The 21685-nt window shown below is 43.6% G+C and overlaps 1 protein-coding gene and 1 long non-coding RNA gene across 3 annotated transcripts in view; one reads left to right on the forward strand and one right to left on the reverse strand.

Annotated features, from left to right (window-relative positions):
• LOC138801405 (uncharacterized) overlaps window positions 1-21685 on the reverse strand; it is a 59984-nt gene that overhangs the window by 22490 nt on the left and 15809 nt on the right. The window contains exons 4-5 of one of the 2 annotated variants that reach the window (XR_011364612.1): window positions 20735-20884; window positions 3379-3762 (exon numbers count right to left, since the gene is read on the reverse strand). This is a non-coding gene — a long non-coding RNA (uncharacterized lncRNA). Of the gene's footprint in view, window positions 1-3378; window positions 3763-20734; window positions 20885-21685 lie in introns of those variants that run through there. The other variant, XR_011364613.1, reaches the window with a different exon arrangement.
• On the forward strand, window positions 6619-8003 carry LOC138801033 (uncharacterized). The gene is made up of 2 exons (XM_069983430.1): window positions 6619-6941; window positions 7100-8003. Exons 1-2 carry the CDS (start codon window positions 6619-6621, stop codon window positions 8001-8003), a joined length of 1227 nt encoding a protein of 408 aa, XP_069839531.1.

Genomic DNA, 21685 nt, shown 5'->3' on the forward strand with positions numbered 1-21685 from the left:
CATTACATGGTAAAATGGCAGCAGGGCCTGAGGAGACGGAGCATTACCCACTGGGATTCCCTTTTTGGTGTTCTTTGAATCATTTTCTCATGTCTCCCGCCCATATGGTATATTCAATTGATGAGTAAAATTGTATGCAGATTTGACAAGGAAATCCTCATCAAAAATCCTTGTCAAATCCACATCAAAGTAAATTTTTTATTTTTAGGAAGGGTCAAATGTATAAAAGAAAATACACTACTCCCCTCCCAATCCCTGCTAATATTATTCCGATACTTACCAGGTCTCCACTTCCTGGTGCCCTCTGGACACACATGACCACGTAGCCAATCGCTGGAGCCAATGAGCAGGCGTTTCCTGTGAGAGCAGGAAGTGAAGGACAGTGGAGACCGTGCCAGTGGTGGGGGATCAGGGAGATGCATTATGCATTCATTTTTATTTCCTCCCAGCCATTTAAAAATAAAATGATCCCGCCAGACAATCCCTTTAAGTAATAGCCAGATGTTCACAGTAAACATGTTATGACTTAGAGGGTGTTACTGCACGTTGTTGTACACTTTCCTGATCACAGTTTCCATGACTCTATCTGGAATCTCTTTCGTTTTCCTTTCAAACGTACATTATAGCATGTAATTGAACAATCACCTATGAGACAGATGTATATGTGTTATTACTCATCATGACATTTTCATGACAATAATTAGAATGTGAAAGTAAATGTTGTCATTGTCAGACTGTCACCTGACATACACCGAAAGGAAGAAAGAAAGTCTGGAGTTTCCTGGAATTCTTACTAGGAAGGTTAGGATGATCCTGGTAATACAACAATCATCAACAACAATCTTTGGTTTATCTTGGATGTAATGCGTTTCAGGGGGCCGCTTCTTAAAGAGACTCTGTCAGCAGGTTTATACTGTCCTCTCCCAGGGTAGTATAACCTAGTGACAGAGTAGCTGAACAGAATGATGTATCACATTGTTCTGTGCAGCTGATCCAAAGATCTCCTCCTCAATAACATGGGCAATAAGTAGTCCTCTCTATTATGTGCTTGAGCTCAGTAGTCCTGGATATTCATCAGAAGCAGGAATCTCTGCCCACCAGGATGCTGATTAACAGTTATCTATCCATGCTGTGTATAGGGAGTCAACTGTCAATCAGCAGTTGGAGGGCGGGGGCAGGGGTGTGGCAAGAATCCTATTCTCCTGCATATTAGGAGAACGGCTGAAAAGAATGATGCAGGTAATACATCAATCTATTCAGCATGTCTATCACTAGTTTATTCTGCCCTCATTTAAGGCGACATAAACCAAGTGACAGATTCCCTTTAAGATAACACAACAAAATCGAGACAATGGTGCCCAGCAAGGGCATGGCTAGAGTGGGAGCTACTACAGCAACAAACTGGTCCTAATGCCATTATACAGACACCATATAATATTTGGAGGACCTGTAATAGATTTTTCATCGAGGTCCAGAAGCTTTATGTTGCACCTTTGGCTCCCAGTGTTTAATTGTGATTTATTAAATCAGTCAAGGAACATGACTCACTCTTCATCTATTCAGATATAGCCAAATTATTGTGTCCAAAGTACCCTCCACATGGGATTGTCTTCTGCTGGATCTTCATGGCCATTATTGTGTTTATGTTTGGACATTCACCTTCACTTCTACTCCCTTAGGGGAAGACATAAACCATACCATAGTAGTGGAACCTCTGTTGCCATAATCAGTTTGGAGCTATGTAGGGTGGGAAGTCTAAAAAACCCTCCCATTCTTAAATCGTGGCCTTCTTGTAGTGGGATGGAGTTTTCCAGTCATATCCTCAATTCTTGCCACCATAGTCATTACTATTTGGTGGCAGGTGGCCTGCAGAAAATATCAGCCTGAGATGTGGATGTAAGTACAGATGTCAAGGTAAGGATCCTAACTCAATACTTAGAAGATGGCCAAAGATGGACAGAATTACTAGGGATGACCAGTAAGGGTACCAACCATAAATCCAACAAAGGAGGTTGGGCTAGATGCAAATGAAGATTCTAGTGGTGGTTTATTCTCCTTTCTCCCATGTTGACCTGAACCAAGGAAGCATGTGATCAGGCTGAACAGCTTTTTGGTTGAGTATTTAGGACATGGTCACCTAAAAAATTGAGATTGTGCTAAAATGTAGAATCATAAACAATGGTGCCCTTTGCTGGTGATGGTTTGAGTCACCATACATAATTAAGGTGGTAGGGTTACCCATGTTGATGCTTGGTTTCTCCACCCTGGGCTTTGTTTTCCTCTCTACCCTCAATTTTTTTGCCAGCAATGCAAATCCTCTGAAGATGAGAGGCCCATACAGCATCTCCTTCCCAATAGCAAAGGATCCTATAGCAGCTACATGATCTGCTTCTTTGGAATATACGCCCATGACCACATCTAGGACCTTGGGGTCTGTTACTTGTTCAATCTTCATGAATGAAGATGGTGGTGTAACCTTCAATTTCCTTTTTCCCACCAATGTTGGGTGGGTGGATCCATCATGTCCTAGGCCAATCCACAGCAGTCATGGGGGGCCACCTCTATGAGCTAGTGCCTTTCCTGTCCACTATTGCAGCTGATGTTGCAGCTACACAAACAGCAGATAATAACATCTTGTGACTGAACCGGTAGTGTATCAATCACAATGTAATCCGATTATCCGGAGTGAATCTAATTGCAGTAGAACTGGCATCTTCTGTGTTTGTGAACAATGGCAGCGCAATTACCTTAATATTAATCACCATCTCCTCCGGTGGGAGAGCGCAGAAACGGATGCATCCACTCTGCTCGCTAGTCATTGAGTAGACGGCCTGGAGATCCCAGAGGGGCCGCACTTGAAGAGTATACAGCTTAACAAACCTCCATTTCTGCAAAGTATTTAACTAACGTCATCTTTCCATTGTACGCACATGAGAATCCAATTAAGGAAGTCATTGCTCTTTGCCAATAATACCAGAGAGCCTACTATTTCCTGCCTGCATGATGGTGTTTGCTGCTTCTGCTTGGTAAACAATAAAATTGTATTCCTGAGGCGTCTGATAGTTACAGGGATATCCGACTCTTCAACCCTGTCCTCCGAATCCCCAACTGGTATACTGTGTATATATAAGGTGGAGAGATTGTGGCCTGACCAGCACAGGGGGAAGTGTTCACCTCTTTTCACACCCTTCGAAAGACCATTGCCAGCTTCCTATTAAGTGCTACTTCACCCCTTGGTGAACAATGTCATGGTTCCTGTAAAGGAGAGAGGTCACGGAAAGGTTCAAAATTCACATGCAAATTGTAAACAGGATTAACAGAAGCTACGATTGACTATGGGAAGGGAACTGGAACTTTTATTCTTGGACCATGGGCTTTCATACATTTAGACGTCAGAACCTGACGGCTAAATTGGGACCAGTCAACCATCTAGTGTGTTTTGTAGCCTCCTGACTCTGACAGATGATGTTGGTTGGGATAAAGACTGGCCATTTCCGATTTTTACTTACTGATTGTAATGGATGGACCAAGTATGAGGAGATGGATCCTCTGGATCACCGAGGAGTGCTAATGTACCTTCCCCAAGGGGTGGAGTCTTAAGGAGCCTCTGGTTTTTCCCAGAGTCCATTGCAAGGCAGGATGGGCTTCGCTGCGGGAAACTCCCAGGTCGCTACCCTCAGGGAAGGTCCCCGGTGACCACCGACTGAAGGAACAGAAGGCGAACTGGAGCCAAGGACTAAATGCTCTTCTTCTGTGGTTGAACTTAAAAACACAATGGGAAGATGTTGTTTAGACTGGAGCTGAGTAGAGAACTAGAAATCAAACAAGATCCAAATGGCTAGAAGGTTGCAGGGAAGTGAGGAAGTGGTGGATAACCAGAGAGCACAGACCTAGTTTGCTGACTGAAACACACCAACAACTGAGCACAGGGGTCTGGAGGTGATCAGCCTAGAATTCACTAGAACTTGTGCCAAGTCTACAAACAGGTATGTACAGGTGAACAGGCATACACCTACCACTAGAGGGAGCCCAATCCCCCAAGAAGCCAGCTCAGCAGGTGAGAAGCTGCCAGAAGATAAGCACACTAAGGGTACTATTACACGAGCCGATGAAGGCCCGATAATAACTAAACAAGTGCCTATCTGCTAGATCGGCGCTTGTTTACGGGGCCTATTACACGGCCCGATTATCGTTTAACAAGGACTGCAGGGACATCGTTACCGATGTCCTTGCAGCCCTTGCTTTTACTGTAAACATTACCTGTCCAGGCTGCAGGGCTCCTCTTGCGGTCTTCTCACCGGGTCCCACGCGCTCCAGCTTCAGAGCGGCCTGTCTCAGCTGACAGGCCGCTCAGCCAATCACTGGCCGCGACGGTCCCGGCATGTGATTGGCTGAGCGGCGGTCAGCTGAGACAGGCCGCTCTGAAGCTGGAGCGCGTGGGACCCGGGGAGAAGAAGACCGCAAAAGGAGCCCTGCAGCCTGGATAGGTAATGTATATCCTCAGCTGCCGGCCGCTCACCGCTATTACACGTAGCGATGCGCGGACGTCGCCCGACAATTATAGGTTTAAACCAATATCAACGATCAGCCAATCATCATCGGCTGATCAATGTATTTATTACACAAAGTGATAATCGGCCGAATCGTAATCGTAATAGTAAGAAGAAAAAGCAGGAGTGTGAACAGATGACCAAAGCATCAACTATCAGGAGAGCAAATAGAAATCAATACTTTTATTTGACAATTATGTCATGTTCATGGTCATCTGAAGATGACAGTACACCTTTGTTGATATTCATTCGAACCTACCAAGTTAATCAGGATCGGTCAACTAAAATGTCCAACTCCTCCATTGGCAGATGTTGGGGGGAAAGGAGATCCATTCATGCTGAATCCTAACATGATTGATCCTTATGTCTCATGGGAGATCATAAGTAACACCATAAGTGTTACTTCCCTCTTCCTAAAACATGCACACTCAAGCAAAAGTTTTTTAATGTGTTTTGCCGGCTTTATGGCTTACCCCTGAATTCAGCCAAAGGTCCCTACTCTATGTGGTAAATAACTTCTACTGGGTACCAGAAAATTTTTAAAATCAAGTAGAATAACAATGTGTCACCAACCAAAATTACAAATAATTATCACTTGTAATAGATGATAACCCAAAGCTGAAAATGAGAAAAAAAAAAATCACAATTCTGTTCTATACAGATCCCAGGGTAGGAAAAGCCTCGTAATATTACTGACAATGACGTCTATAGTGTCAGATTTATCAAAGGGGGCATCATAGGGGCCCTGTTATGCTGCGTTTACACAGAACGATAATTCGCCCGATTGTACGATTAACAATGTCGAAGTAACGTTTTTTTTCATAAAGATCAGCGTTTAGACGGTACGATATATCGTACGGAAATTCGTTTTGCGATCGTTGTGAGATCGCTTAAAGCCTATCTCACACATTGGTTAAATCGGCGAACGACTGTTCACACGGAACGATCTGCGAATTTTTTGCCAACGATCAACGACGATTTGAGAACATGTTGAAAGATCAAAATGAATGATTTCTCGCTCGTCGTTTGATCGCTCGCTGCGTTTACACGTATGATTATCATTTAAATTAGATCGTTATCGTGCGAATTCGCACGATAATCGTTCCGTGTAGATGTAAATTATCTGCTGAGTCAGGCCGTATTGGGCAGATACCGCCCCATGTAATAAAGGCATGTTGCATGATGCTGAGTGTACCTGTAATTTGTAAAAACGTACAGGCATATAGCACAGAAAGTGCAACAGCAACCTACAGGTGCAAGTGCTTACTGTATAGAGGGCTACCAATTTTTGCTTTTTTTTATGCCATTGAGACATGTCAAAAGTTTAGAAGGATCTGAGTGTACAGACCTGTACTAATCAGGAGAACAAGCGAGGAGAGGACTGTGCTGTAGCGCATCCTCTCTCCGCTCTGTGTAAGAAAAAAAAAAAGTCGGGCTCCATAGACTTCCATTATGTACCAGATTCTTTTTTTTTCTAACACAGATCGGGAGTAGACTGTGATGCAGTGAGTTCTCTCCCACTCAGTACAGGTCTGAATACTGAGACCTGGACCAATTGCAACGACGGCCATACTTTTACGAAAAGATACGTGTGTGCATAGCCAAACACTGTATAAGCTTCTCTTTCTGATTCTAACTGTATATGAAAACTGTCTCTGGGTGTAGATGGTCCAGGCATAGCAGCTGTGCCCATCCAACGCCGGATGTATCTGAACATCCATCTAAGGCCCCATTCACACGTCAGTGTCAGTTTTTCCTGTCAGGAAATCCTGATCAGGAGGGCAAAAAAGGCATCAGGAAAGTATCAGGAAACCTTCAGGATTTCCTGACAGTCATCCGTTTTGACCTTCAGGAAACCATCAGGAAACCATCAGGAAAAGCCTTCAGGATTTCCTGATCAGGAGAATTAAAAAAGACACCAAATGATGTCACCAATAATTCCCTCCCCTTGAAAAAGTCACATGATCTCTCAGTAGCCATTTTCTTTTCATCTTTGGATGTGAGAAGGGCTGTTTTAGATATTTGGCTGATCTAGCTCTAGTTTCCGATTGTTTTTTTTGCTGAAAGGATGCCTTTTAGACCTGTAGATCATGTTCTCCTTGATTGGCTTGTCTCCTGGCGGTTCGGACAGCAACCTATGTTGGAAGAACACCCAAAGAGGCGGAGGAGATACTGGGTGCATCCTATTGTCTCCCAAAGGTATAGAAAGGGGCATTTCCACACCCTATACACTGATCTAAGGCGGTACCCAGAAAAATTCTTCAACTTCTGCCGGATGTCTATCAGCAGCTATGATCATCTCCTGACACACCTCCGAATAGGACTTACCCACCAGGACACTGACATGAGGAGGTGCATTTCACCTGAGGAAAGGCTGATGGTCACCCTAAGGTAAAATCAATTTTGTCCCGTGTGTATTTTCATCATTATCCTGCTACAGGTTGTATAGGCTGAGCCTATGGTCTCAATGTCATTCAAAACATTGAATAGTCATCTTTGCTTTGCAACTATTTTCAATACTAATGTATGTTTTTTTTTTTTTTAAACAGATTTCTGGCATCTGGAAACTCATATGCATCCTTGCATTTTGAGTTTCTTTTGGGGTCCTCCACCATATCCACAATAATTGCTTCAACCTGCGAACTGATTTGGCAGCAACTGAGGGAGATAGTGATGCCACAGCCCAAGGCTGAAGACTGGCTTCGTATTGCCGATGGCTTCTATAATTCCGCACAGTTTCCCAACTGTCTGGGGGCGCTAGATGGCAAACATATACGTGTCAAAAAGCCACCCCACTCAGGGTCACAATATTACAATTATAAGCAGTTTTTCTCGGTAGTCCTGTTGGCCTTGGCTGACAGTGACTATCGGTTTATAATTGTCGATATTGGGGCCTATGGGAGCTCATCTGATGCCGGCATATTCCGAGCTTCCAGATTGGGTGACCGGCTCAGGTCTAATCAACTGGGAATACCAGAACCCCGTCAACTACCTGGTTCATCTGGACCCCCTGCACCATTTGTTATTGTGGCGGACGAAGGTTTTGCACTAGCCCCCCATGTGTTACGGCCATTTCCTCGCCGTGGTTTAGATGAACGACGGCGCATCTTTAACTACCGACTTACGCGTGCTAGGCGGTATGTGGAGTGCGCCTTTGGAATACTAAGTAGCAAATGGCGAGTATTCCAAACCCCTCTTCAACTGAAACCTGAGAATGTCAAGCTGGTTATCCAAGCGTGCGTCATCTTACACAACTTTCTCAGGATCCATGAGTCTGTGCTTGAAATTGAGGTGGATCAGTTCGTGTCAACATCTACCATTCCTGTGGACCAAAACCTACATGGAAGACCCGGATCAGAGGCACTCATATTTCGGGAGCTTTATGCAGATTTTTTTTTAAGCTCTGCTGGTGCAGTACCTTGGCAGATGGATGCAATTCATGCCCATAACTAGGTGCATCTTGACATAATTTCTGTTCTATTTTTCTGCTGTTATAGTTAGTTGTGTTTTTAGTTTAGTTAGGGTCTCGCAAGAGAATGAGGACCCTTGACGTGGGCTTGCGAGCTTGAGTATTTCTGCATCAAGTGTATTTTCCCTTTTTAAAGGAATGAACCACAAAATCAATATACAGTAATTACCATGTGAGGCTTTAGTCAATTAGACTTTACACTTCAATCTTCATGGTTAGACTGTATTACACTTGTTTACACCTCTTGTTTACACCTTACTCTCACACCTTACTTTACTTTACTCCTCTTGTTTTCACTTTACTCCTCCTATTTTCACTTTACTCCTCTTATTTTCACTTTACTCCTCTTATTTTCACTTTACTCCTCTTATTTTCACTTTACTCCTCCTATTTTCACTTTACTCCTCTTATTTTCACTTTACTCCTCTTATTTTCACTTTACTCCTCTTGCTTTCACTTTACTCCTCTTGCTTTTACTTTACTCTTCTTGTTTTCACTTTACTCCTCGTTTTAACTTTACTCCTCTTGCTTTCACTTTACTCCTCTTGCTTTCACTTTACTCCTCGTTTTCACTTTACTCCTTTAGCTTTTACTTTACTCCTCTTGTTTTCACTTTATTCCTCGTTTTCACTTTACTCCTCTTGCTTTCACTTTACTCCTCGTTTTCACTTTACTCCTTGCTTTTACTTTACTCCTCGTTTTCACTTTACTCCTCGTTTTCACTTTACTCCTCGTTTTCACTTTACTCCTTGCTTTTACTTTACTCCTCGTTTTCACTTTACTCCTCTTGCTTTTACTTTACTCTTCTTGTTTTCACTTTATTCCTCGTTTTAACTTTACTCCTCTTGCTTTTACTTTACTCTTCTTGTTTTCACTTCACTCCTCGTTTTCACTTCACTCCTTTAGCTTTTACTTTACTCCTTGCTTTTACTATACTCTTCTTGTTTTCACCTTACTCCACCTGTTTTCACTTTGCTCCTTTTGCTTTTTGCCTTATGGTCCTTTTACACGGAACGATATATCGTTCATTTTTGCACGATAACGATTGAATTCGAACGATACTCGTACGTGTAAAGGCAGCGAACGATCAAACGGCGAGAGAGAAATTGTTCATTATGATCTTTCAACATGTTCTCAAATTATCGTTGGTCGTTCACAAAAAATTCGCAGATTGTTCCGTGTGAACATTCTTTCAACGATTTCACCTATGTGTGAGATAGGCTTAAGCGATCGCAAAATGATCGCATAACGATTTTTCCGTACAATGTATCGTTCCGTCTAAGCGCTGATCGTTATTAAAAAAAACATTGTTCATTCAAAATCGTTAATCGTGCCATCGGGCGAATTATCGCTCCATGTAAAAGTACCATTAGGGTCCATTTACACGGAAAGATTATCTGACAGATTATCTGCCAAACATTTGAAGCCAAAGCCAGACAGACTATAGACAGAGATCAGGTCATAAAGGTAAGACTGAGATTTCTCCTCTTTTCAAATCTATTCCTGGCTTTGGCTTCAAATCTTTGGCAGATAATCTGTCAAATAATCTCTCTGTGTATACTCCTCTTGTTTGGACTTTACTCTTATTATTTACCTTGTTTACTCTAATTGTATATACTTATGCTGCGTTTACACTGAGCGATAATTCGCCCGATCGTCCGATTAACGATTTCGAAGTAAACTTTTTTTTTATAACGATCAGCGTTTAGACGGAACGATATATCGAAAATCGCTTAAGTCTATCTCGCACATAGGTTAAATCGGTGAACGACTGTTTACACAGAACGATCTGCCAATTTTTTTTTGTGAATGACGATTTAAGAACATGTTGTAAGATCAAAATGAACGATTTCTCGCTCGTCGTTTGATCGTTCGCTGCGTTTACATGTACGATTATTGTTCGAATTCGATCGTTATCGTGCAAATTCGAACGATACTCGTTCCGTGTAAACACAGCATTAAAGTTCCCCATACACCTTATACTTTTGGCGGTGGGTCCGACCATCAATCTAAGGGCCCTATTACACCAACAGATTATCTGACAGATTTTTACTGCCAAAGCCAGGAATGGATTTGAAAAGAGGAGAACTCTAAGTCTTCCCTTTATCACCTGTTCTCTGTTTATAGTCCATTCCTGGCTTTGGTTGCAAAAATCTGTCAGCTAATCTGTTGGTGTACTAGGGCCCTTAAGGCCCTATTCCAAGGAACGATTATCGTTCATAAACACGCTCCAACGACCGCTCGTTAACGATCACTAACTGATTCTTTTTGCAAACGATAACATAACACACGTGGGAACGGGAACAATATATGTAGCGTAACGATTATTTTGCGATCGTTACATGGTCTTCAAAACGTTCGCCGGGGTGATCATGACCATACGACACACCTACTTTTTTTTTATCTTTCAAAGACCAACGATTTTTTTTCGACATGCTGAAAAACAATTTTGAACGACAATATAACGATTTTGCCTTTGTCATTCACTCGTTTACACCAATTCCGCGAAGCGATTATCGTTAACGAGCGGTCGCTGGAGCGAGTTTATAAACCATAATCATTCCGTGGAATAGGGCCTTTAGGTGTATGGGGTTCCCCTGAATAACCACTGACAGATGATATCTGTTGAGACAGGGGTCGGAGGTGATGGAAAATGACTGCCTGATCCCTTTGTTCTGGAAGAGCGAGAGCTTTCTGGCCGCAGCTTACCCCTCCTGATAGAAAACACAAGAACACTTAGCCATGTTGAACGTTCGTCTGTATGGGAAGGGTGGGGGGTGGGCGGGAGACACAACTGACAGCCGGACGATCATTCGGCCATCAATTATTGAAGATGTATGGCCAGCTTTACACCTGTTGGACTTTACCCTTCTTGTAATATTATTATTGTTAAAGGGAACCATTCACCCCGTGGCCCCCGGCAGAAACTGACATACAGTGACATAAAGGTCAATATACTTACCACATCGCTCCCGGTCCCGTCCCGGATCCCGTTGTTGACACGGAGAAATCGCCGATTCTTCTTCTCCCGCCCATTATGGTAATGAGCTGAGATGAGTCCAACATCCATAGGAAACGACGGACGAGTCCAACTTATTCATGAGGTCCTCTTCTCGTCGCCGCCCATCCACGCCTCCTGGAACTTGATTGACGTCTTCAGTCTTCTGACGAATTCCCGCGCAGGCGCCGTTGCAATGGTCTCACCACCTCTCTGCGCCTGCGCGGTAAACAGGATACGTGTTCGAGGCAATCGGCGCACGCGCAGTAAACAGTGAAGCTGCGGAGCGGCTTCAATTGTGAACTGCGCATGCGCCGAAAACGACTGTCACGGCGCCTGCGCGGGATCCGGCGAGAAGAAAGAAGACGAGGAGGAAGAGGACCCGGCGTCAATCAAGAGTCGGAGGCGGGGAGAAGGCTGGACTTCGGACCCGGCGGCGCTCATTACCATAATGGGCGCGAGAAGAAGAATCGCCAATTTCTCCGTGTCAACAACGGGATTCGGGACAGGACCGGGAGCGATGTGGTAAGTATATTGACCTTTATGTCACTGTATGTCAGTTTCTGCCGGGGGCCACGGGGTGAATGGTTCCCTTTAACACATTACTCCTCTTTTTAGACTTTTTTTTTTTTTTAAGCATGCCTGTTCTCTACACTGTATTCTTCTTGCTTAGACTTTACTTCTCTTGGTGTGACTTTACTTTTATCATTTACACTTTACTCCTCCTCTTCTGACTTTCTTCTTAGGCCAGCGCCATCCTCGCCTAATTGCTGCCCTTGTGTTGGGTATCTGTGGGCAGGTTCATTACCATGAGGAATGGGGCCAACCTGATGTGGTATATAATCTGTTTACTGATTGAGCGCCATGGTGGAACATGATAATTTGTGTCTGCTCCTGCAATTACCTATGCCAGTCATCCAAGTATTTCTATATCAGGCTTATAGGAGGACCCGATCTTGATTAAAAAGTATGGTTGCTTGTTGTCTGCCCCTCCTTCTGCCTCTGACTCCTTTAGTATTTTTTTTTAACCCCTTAAAACATCCTTCTAGTCATTAGCCGACAGGATGCCTCCCAGTCTCTGGGCTGGTAAGAGCCCCATTTCCTCAATGTCCTATATCTCTGTTTCAGGCAAATTAGAAATATAGTCGGACTGAACCATAAATCCTTAGTAATCATATTAGCTAACTGCGATACAAGTCGGTTTAATAGCCTGGTATGGTATCCTAGCCTTGGGAGTCGATAATTTAATTGTGCAGACAGACACAGGAAGACAAATTCACTCCATCGGCTTTAAAAGACTGAGCGTCCTCCGCTATTCATAGTCTGTACGGGAGCCGAGAAATGTGGTGAGAATGTCATTTTAATCTACATAAATTAATATTTGATTTGCATAAATTATGCGTGAAATGGAGGGTGCTTAAAACATCTCGCCTCGGTTTTTTTTTTTCCCTTCTTTTTTGGCGAGACAATTAAAAACATGACTACACGCTTCTTAGTTAATTGGGATTTTTTTAAATTTTTTTAATTCCTTTAATTTTTTTTTTTAGCCCCCCCCCCCCCCCCCCTTAATTTTCTTTTCTGTTACACGTTGTACACAATGTCAAATCCCCCTGGCACAGCAGCTACAGAATAAAGTACTGTAACCCTATTACAAAGAGAGTTGGGCAGGAATCTGAGAAGACGTTCGGGTTTCTTGTCTTTCCTTAGAATAAATAACGCTAATGTGTTTGCTGGGAGGGAGGAAGAGGAGGAGGAGAGCCGGGGTATATATTTCTATTATACCATGAAGGGATTTAGTGTTACAGCTGTTCGGCTTGTTAGCCAAAACCCGGAAACCTCTGAATGGAGAGGTGAATCTCTTTATCAGGCTCCATTTCACTTAGGCTTTCATATATGCAATTCTTTTGCTCATATATGAATATAACTGGCAATGCTCCTTCTCTTTACAAGTGCAAAAATACCCCCTGCCGACCTGGGAAGGTTTACACGTTCACTGTGCAGCTGCAGGAGAATCAGTCAGCTCAACTTTATCACACAAGAATGAAAAATGAGTACATGTATGTATAAATAAATATATATATATATATATATATATATAAAGAATACTCTTTTTTCCAAATGGTCTACTAGTATATAGCTCTATAGGGACAGTACAACCGATTATTTATCTAGAAAATCTGGGTAGTAATCAGTACTGACTGGGTAGCTGCTAATTCTTAGTGTATGACCTCCCACTCCATTACCCTGACCACACTAATACAGTCACTGCCTCCCACAAGGACAACACACTCCTCTCTCCTGCTGCTGTCATTATTATGGCCATCTACTTGGTCTCTGAGTGTTCTATCTCCTCCCACTTAACAATTAATCATCCTCTGCTCCAATCATTGCCATAATTTGATTGGTTACAGTGTTCTATCTCCTCCCACTTCAGAATTCATCATCCTCTGCTCCAATCATTCCCATAATTTGATTGGTTACAGTGTTCTACCTCCTCCCACTTCAGAATTCATCATCCTCTGCTCCAATCATTCCCATAATTTGATTGGTTACAGTGTTCTACCTCCTCCCACTTCACAACTCATCATCCTCTGCTCCTATCATTCATATAATTTGATTGGTTACAGTGTTCTACCTCCTCCCACTTCACAATTGATTATTCTCTGCTCCTATCACTCCCATAATTTGATTAATTACTGAGTGTTCTATCTCCTCCCACTTCACAACTCATCATCCTCTGCTCCAATCATTCTCATGAGCTAATTACGCCTCTACCACTAAATAAGCATAAAAATGCAAATTAGCCCCACAGTCTTAACCCGTCATTGTCTCAGCCCTATTCCATAATTTTGCTTCAGTCATAGTCTAACATCAGTCTACAACCTAAGCCCAGCCCTAGCCTGGTCCCATCAAAATCTCAATACTAGTCAAAGCCACAGTCCAAGTGTAGAAACTAACTCCAATAGTAATACTAGTCTTAGCCTTGAACCTACTCCTCTTACTAGGTAACCACAGCCTTCAACCTTAGCCATAGTTCACAACATTGTCCCAGCACTAGTCTAGAACCTAAATCCAACCCCAGCTATAGCCTCAACTCTATTCTTAGGCTAGAACATAACCACAGTCCTTGTCTAGAACCTAGCTCCTTATTTTATATGGAACTTATCCCCATCACTAGTTTAGAACCTAAACTTAAAGGGATTATCCAGCGCTACAAAAACATGGCCACTTTTCCTCCTACTGTTGTCTCCAGTTCAGGTGCGGTTTGCAATTAAGCTCAATTTACTTCAATGGAACTGAGTTTCAAAACCCCACCCAAACTGGAGACAACAGTAGGGGGAAAGTGGCCATGTTTTTGTAGCGCTGGATAACCCCTTTAACTCTAGTCCTATCCCTAGGCTAGAAGCAAACCATGGCCTTATTTTAGAACCTAACCCCAGTCATAACCTTAACCCTAGTTCTAGCCCTAGTATAGAACTTGGCCTCCACTACAACCACATACTTAACAAAGACCTCAGTGGAGGACGAAACGTTGTATCTATGTGACTTGGACAATAAAGTTTTGGAAACATACCCGTGGATGCTGTTGGACTTCACTTGCAGTATCACGTTATACCCACCTGGGGATCGTGGGTTTCCCAGCGTGCATCCAGAAGAGAACCAAGGAAGGGAATTAAAGGGACTATTGGTGCTGCTGAACCTACTAGTTTGTACAGCCTCCACTACAACCACAGTCAAAGCCTCATCCTTCGGTCTAGAACCTAATCCAAACCCCAGCAGTTGTTGAAGCCCTGACTCTAGTCTAGAACCTAGCCCTGCTTCTCTCTTCCTATCCACCTGAGCCTCCAGCATACCGGGAAGTATAGAAGAGACTTTATAGTAAATTGTTCTCCTCTGACACTTACCCAGTACCGCAGACATTTCATCATTCATGCAAAAATCATAACAGCACATCCAAGGCGAGACAATTAACGGTCATAAATATTAGAGGATCCACCATCAGCGCATTGTACAAGCGCGGCCTGTTATGTTGTGTTTTATTGACTTTCATGCCGGTGATGTAATCCGCCAATCTATTAGCGCTGGATGGAGGGATTGATTCGCGCAGGCAGCTGGAGATAAAAGCCGCTGTCAATCATTAGTTCTGCTAATTTACAGACAGGACCCGAAACACAAAGCAAATTATTCCGCTTTAGAAGAAATCAAGGAATGTGATAATGGAGAGAGGAAGAAATTAATACGTTCAGTTAAGTAACATGGTGTAGCTCATATTTCATGGTGTCATCAATTAGAGAATATTTATTTTCCTCTATGTCATCTTTCCTCCTTTGCCGCGCAGTTGAATACAAGGTGGAGTTGAGTTTCATAACAGGTTGGAGTCCAAGGACTTAAAGCATCAAGGCATGCTGATAGTTGTAGTTTCCTTAAAGTCGCTTTAGGACAGAGAACCAAGAGGTGCCAAGTGTAGAGATGAGAAAACTTCGAGCATGTTTAGGTTCATCCGAACTCAAACTCTCAGCATTTGATTAACGGTGGCTGAAGAAGTTGGATGCAACCCTAAGGCTGCCTGGAAAACAAGGATACAGGGCTCCCTAGGACTGCTGTCAGGACAGGGAGGTAGGGATAAGACATGACAGTGAGCCCTAGGCCTGAACTCACCCACTGTCCCTACCTACTTGCCTCAAACGGCCCTAGGCAGCTGCAGACAACCATGAAGGTGGTCCCTGCTCTGGTGTAAGTGTAGCACAGAACGAGACAGACAAACAAACACAAAAGAGAGTAAACAAGCCAAAGTCGAAACCGAACAGGCAACGCAGTACAAAATCGGTGAACAATCGGATAGTCAAAGGTCAGGCGGGAGGTCAGATAACAGGTAAATCGAGCAGAGGAATTAGGTACGGGGATATAGACAGGAGGAATAGACAGGGGGAGCTGGGATCAGGGTATGAACCTTAATAGCCAGCCATGAGAGACTGGCTCAGCTTTCTTTTATGAGAACAAGAGCCCGGTCTGGATCCCCATTGGCCTGGCACTCCGATCCTCCAGGTTGCAGACAGGCAGAGGAAAAAGTCAATAAAAAGACTTGCTCAGCTGCAGCAATCAAGTCTAGCAGAGCTCAGTGTAACTCCTGCATTGCCAGAAGCTGAGAAAATTGAGAGTTCAGGTTTGAACAAAACTTTGAATGTGCTTGAAGTTTGCTCACTTCTAGCCAAGTGTACTTATAGTGCCCTCTACTGCTACATCTACAACAGAGTTGGTGGATGGATGGACCCCCCCCCCTGTAGGCCTAGTGGAACAAGGCGTATGCTCATGGTGGAATGGACCCAGCTTGGTGTAGTATCACCCTAGCCATCTAGGGGAAGCTTACTGCATTACGGTTTATAATTGCCATTGTGTTCCATCACAGTAAACTTCCTCTGGTGGGGACTGCCGGCCTAGAATGATATAACTCAACATTCAAGAAAAACTGACCTTTACACATAAATTATAGAATTAAAAACTACCCCTCAGAGATTGGATTTCCTAAATTTGTTTCCGGTCAGTTTGCTTTAGTGGGACATCGGATTTAATTCAGAGTTGAAAATCAGTTCAGATCTGACTCTGGTATAGAAGCCGGTCTTGGGTTAAAGGCAGGAGGCTTGCTATAGTATACTGAGCGGAGAAGCATACACTCAGTTAGTGTTTGTTAGGCTGGGAGCTCCATGGTAGCTCTGTGGTTAGCACTGAGGTTTTGCTGGGGTTCTGGGTTTAAATAAGGGGGAGAACATTCAAACTCTAATATCCTACTAATATCTACAAGGAGTTTGAATGTTCTCCCCCTTATTTTTGGAGGTTTCCTCCCACATTTCAAAAACACAGTTAAGTAAATGTGGAATTCAGCCCCAATGGAGAGAAGGACTTAAAGCGACTCTGTACCCACAATCTGTCCCCCCCATACCACTTGTACCTTCGGATAGCTGCTTTTAGTCCTGGGGTCCGTCAGGCAGGTGATGCTGTTATTGTACTAAAAAACAACTTTTAAACTTGCAGCCCTGTGTCAAATGGGTGTGGCCTAGAGTGTCTGTGCCCTAGGCTTGCACCCCCCCTCCATCCCTCCCCCCCTTCCTCTACAACATTAGGAATGCCCCCAGGCATTTCTCCTATTCATCACTTGTCTGAAAACTGCACAGGTGCCTTAATGATCCAGCACATGTGCAGCGTTCAAACAAGTGATGAGCAGGAGAAATGCTGCCTGGGGGCATTCCTAATGTTGAAGAGGGCGGGGAGGAGGGATGGAGAGGCGGTGCAAGCCTAGGGCATGGGTACTCTAGGCCACACCAATTTGACACAGGGCTGTAAGTTTAAAAGTTGTTTTTTAGGACAATAACTGCATCACCTGCCAAACGGACCCCAGGACAGATCTTGGATTAAAAACTATCTACTAAGCTATTTAAAGGTACAAGTGGTTTGGGGGGGGGGGGGGGGTGAGATTGTGTGTAAAGAGTCGCTTTAAGTGATAACATGCTTTGTACAATGCTACGGAACAAGTTTATTCTATATAAATAAAGGAATTATTATACAGTGAGAGCAAGTAGTGACTAGAGATCAGTGAACCTTGAGCTTGTTTGGGCCTGAGATTTGATTAGCGGTGGCTGAAGAAGTTGGATGCAGCCCTACGGAGTTCTGGAAAACATGGATATAGCCTAAGGCCTATGGCTGTATCCATGTTCTCCAGGCAGCCTTAGAACTGCAACCAACTTCCCCAGCGGCTGGTAATGAAGCGCGGAGCATTCATGTTTGGATGAACCCAAGCGTGGTGGCGGTTCGCGTATGTCTAGTGGTGATCCACTAATCACTAAACTGAAGTACTAGAAGTATTGAGCTGAGTGCCATGCCTCTTCTTTTCAGCTTCTTGGAGAGAGTACAAAGTCATCAGCACATAAGCACTTGACTCTTTGATGAGAGCCAACCTTAAAGAAAGAGGCAAAGTACTTAATTTTAGAAGTCAGTGGGGGTCTCCGCATCCGGACCCCCACCAAACAAATCTATGACCTGCCAGAAGTTTGTCTAAGTCATTGATACTCTTTAAAAGGAATAGTAAACATTACTTTTGGTGGTGCTCTCAATGAATCAGGGGCATTGTATGGGGGGTCTGACCGATCCCATACATCACAGTATCTTCCCATCAATCAATAAACGCAGTGTTAATAATACTCTGTGGATCATAACCTAACGTGTTAATCATACCGAAAACTTTTCTGTTAAGATGCCATATAAAATAGAGAGTAATGGCGCAGCTGGACTGCAAAATATAATTAAATGTGTTGCAAATGACAGGTTAAGCAATCAAAGGCTTCTCCGGAAAGGAAGCGGCGCTGAAAGTGAAAGGGAATAAAAGCCACACAAATAGCGACTTTTCTCCCATGTTGGTAAGAAGCCAGTGAGTCACAACATAGAACTTATTAATTATATGGAGGAGAGGGGGAAATATTTACCGTGTTAATAGTTTAACTATGGAAGATGAATGAAAACAAGTGTGAAGCAATGGGGAGCCGGCGAGATGGAATCCTGCTTCTTAATTGAATTTCTCTGCTTTAGGATTGTACTTAATCCTTGGCTAACAAACAGACAGAGAGCGGCCCGAGTTCTAGCTTCAATTATCGTGTTACGCCATCATTAACTTTCATTTAACTAACACAGAGTTTAGGCAAATGCTAACATGGGCTAAAGTGGGGGACTCTGTAAAAATATAGTTAGGAATATCCTCTATGGCAGCAGTCTAGCTGTGTAGTCTGGACCTCCCCCTGTAACAACAGTCTGGCTGTGTAGTCTGGAGCCCCCTATAACAGCAGTCTGGCTGTGTAGTCTGGATTTCCCCCTATAACAGCAGTCTGGCTGTGTAGTCTGGACCTCCCCCTATAACAACAGTCTGGCTGTGTAGTCTGGAGCCCCCTATAACAGCAGTCTGGCTGTGTAGTCTGAACCTCCCCCTATAACAACAGTCTGCCTGTGTAGTCTGGAGCCCCCTATAACAACAGTCTGGCTGTGTAGTCTGGAGCCCCCTATAACAGCAGTCTGGCTGTGTAGTCTGGACCTCCCCCTGTAGTCAGGACTTCCCCCTATAACAGCAGTCTGGCTGTGTAGTCCGGGGTCCCCCCTATAACAACAGTCTGGCTGTGTAGTCTGGAGCCCCCTATAACAGCAGTCTGGCTGTGTAGTCTGGACCTCCCCCTAAAACAACAGTCTGGCTGTGTAGTCTGGATCTTCCCCTATAACAGCAGTCTGGCTGTGTACTCTGGACCTCCCCCAATAACAGCAGTTTAGCTGTGTAGTCTGGCTGTGTAGTCTAGTCATTTAACTAACACAGAGTTTAGGGAAATACTAACATGGGCTAAAGTGGGGGACTCTGTACAAATATAGTTTGGAATATCCTCTATGGCAGCAGTCTAGCTGTGTAGTCTGGACCTCCCCCTATAACAACAGTCTGGCTGTGTAGTCTGGACCTCCCCCTACAACAGCAGTCTGGATATGTAGTCTGGACCTCCCCCTATAACAGGAGTCTAGCTGTGTAGTCTGGACCTCCCTCTATAACAGCAGTCTAGCTGAGTAGTCTGGACCTCTCCCTATAACAGTAGTCTAGCTGAGTAGTCTCATATGACAGCAGTCTGGCTATGCAATCTGGAGCACCCCTATGACAACAGTCTGGCTAGTAGTCTCCCAACCTTTGCCTTTCTTTCAGCATACAATTGTCGAGATATACTGGGATTGGTAGTTCTGCATCAGCTGGGGCCTCAGATCACCGCTCTACACCATGCATCTAGCACTCGCCCATTCCATTCCCACTTTCCTGCCCCCACCACCAGGGCACGGTGCCAACCTGGTTGATTTAAGGGCCCGTTTCCTGCCGGGGTGGTGGCTGAACTGTAATGAATATTGGAGCAGAATCCCGGCATTTTATCATTATCTAAGACACACAGGAAATTAGAAGGCGGCAAAATAAAAGACTGGAGCAAGTTATTTCCCAAATGAGGCTAGTGAATAAACTCTCATTGTGTAGATAGGGCATTAATGTGTGAATTATGGATGTGTCTAACAATAATTATATCAAAAGGTTATTCCCCCCTCCCCATGACCTTTCCTTCATGCTCCTTTCTTTGTATTGGATTTTCCATAAATATTAAAAAAGACGGACTTTTACTGAACGTTTTTGGAAGCGCCGGGCAGCTGAAAGTGAGGAAACAGATCAGATTGACGCAATTTAGTATCCGTACAATCTCAGTCTGACCATGTGATGTCACTTCTTTATTCTCTTATGAGCCGCCATAGACTTTAGAGCAGGGATTGGGAAACTTCGGCCCTCCAGCTGTTGCAAAACTACAACTCCCATCAGGCCTGGACAGTCGCAGTTGTAGTTGTAGTTTTGCAACAGCTGGAGGGACGAAGGTTCATAATCCTTGATTTAGAGGACTGCTCCTTTATGGGCACTTAAAGGGGTGTTAAACAGGTGGAGCCACTCAAGGCACTTCAATTAAGCCTCCTGATAACTTGAGACTTGTGACCACCAAGATAACAGGATTAGGTGGTGTCAGCATGGAAGCAGGGCAGGTGAGTATAGCTGTTTTTTTTTTATTTAGGTAAAAAATGCCGTGCCGCGCTAAGTACTGTATACCTTAAAGCATAATCGTTATTATCAGTGCATTATAGAGCCAGTGCAAAGTATTAAACTGGACCGCTCACCGTTAGTGTGCGTATGGGCTGGCTTGGATCTGTAGTCCTCCACGTCCGTGAACCTGTGTAGCTTTCAAATTGGTACTAAGGATGTCCTGTTAAAGTCGGTGGGTCATCGATCACTGTGTTCCTACAGATCTTTGCCACAAAGTTTTATGTCTAAAAAAGAGAGTGAATACATTTTCCTATTTAATAGTATGCAGCCCGCAGGGCTAAATGCAGAATTTGAATATTTATTTTTATATCTTTAGTGGAGGCAGTAACTACTAGCTGTAGCTCGCAGCAGTACACACGCTAATATTAGTGTTTATATCAGGAGCGCGATTGTTTTAAACTTTTTTTTAAATTGTTTTTTTTTATTTATTTCCACCACAATAGAAAAACCCTTTAATAGGACTAATTTGTATTTCTTAGACATTGTATAGTATGGGATGACGTCATGTATGGAGATTTTATAGGCTGGAATATGTTGGGATTATAAGAGCACTATAAAGCTGTATTGACAGTGTGTGACATTGCTACTAGGTTACTTAGTGTATGTAGGTATCCTATGAGCAGTTTACGGTAGTATTTATTCGGCATGGTGTGGCATGGTTGTTTAGGCAGTATATGGGGTTGGTAGTTGTGTATAGCTGTCATGTTCTGCTCACCACCCACTCCTCTGGCTGTCTTGTTTTGCATTGCACTGCTTATCTGGAGCTCCCTCCTTGTTCTCTTGCAGGGACTTCTTAAAGGGGTACTCTGGCTTTTTTTTTCTTTCGGATCATTTGGTGTCAAAAAGGTATACAGACTTGTAATTTACTTCTATTTAAAAATATCATGTCTTCCAAGATTTACCAGCCGCTGTATATCCTGCAGGAAGTGGGGTATTCTTTCAAATCTGACACAGTGCTTCCTGCTGCTACCTCTATGTAAGAACTGTCCAGAGCAGGAGAGGTTTTCGACAGGTCACTCGACACT

This window comes from Dendropsophus ebraccatus, chromosome 9 (genome assembly GCF_027789765.1).
Source record: "Dendropsophus ebraccatus isolate aDenEbr1 chromosome 9, aDenEbr1.pat, whole genome shotgun sequence".
NCBI classification, from domain to species: domain Eukaryota; kingdom Metazoa; phylum Chordata; class Amphibia; order Anura; family Hylidae; genus Dendropsophus; species Dendropsophus ebraccatus.

Coding starts and splice junctions, on each gene's coding strand:
- LOC138801033 (XM_069983430.1), top strand. CDS start 6,619: ATGCCTTTTAGACCTGTAGATCATGTTCTCCTTGATTGGCTTGTCTCC. Junction 6,942..7,099: donor AGGCTGATGGTCACCCTAAG/GTAAAATCAATT, acceptor TTTTTTAAACAG/ATTTCTGGCATCTGGAAACT.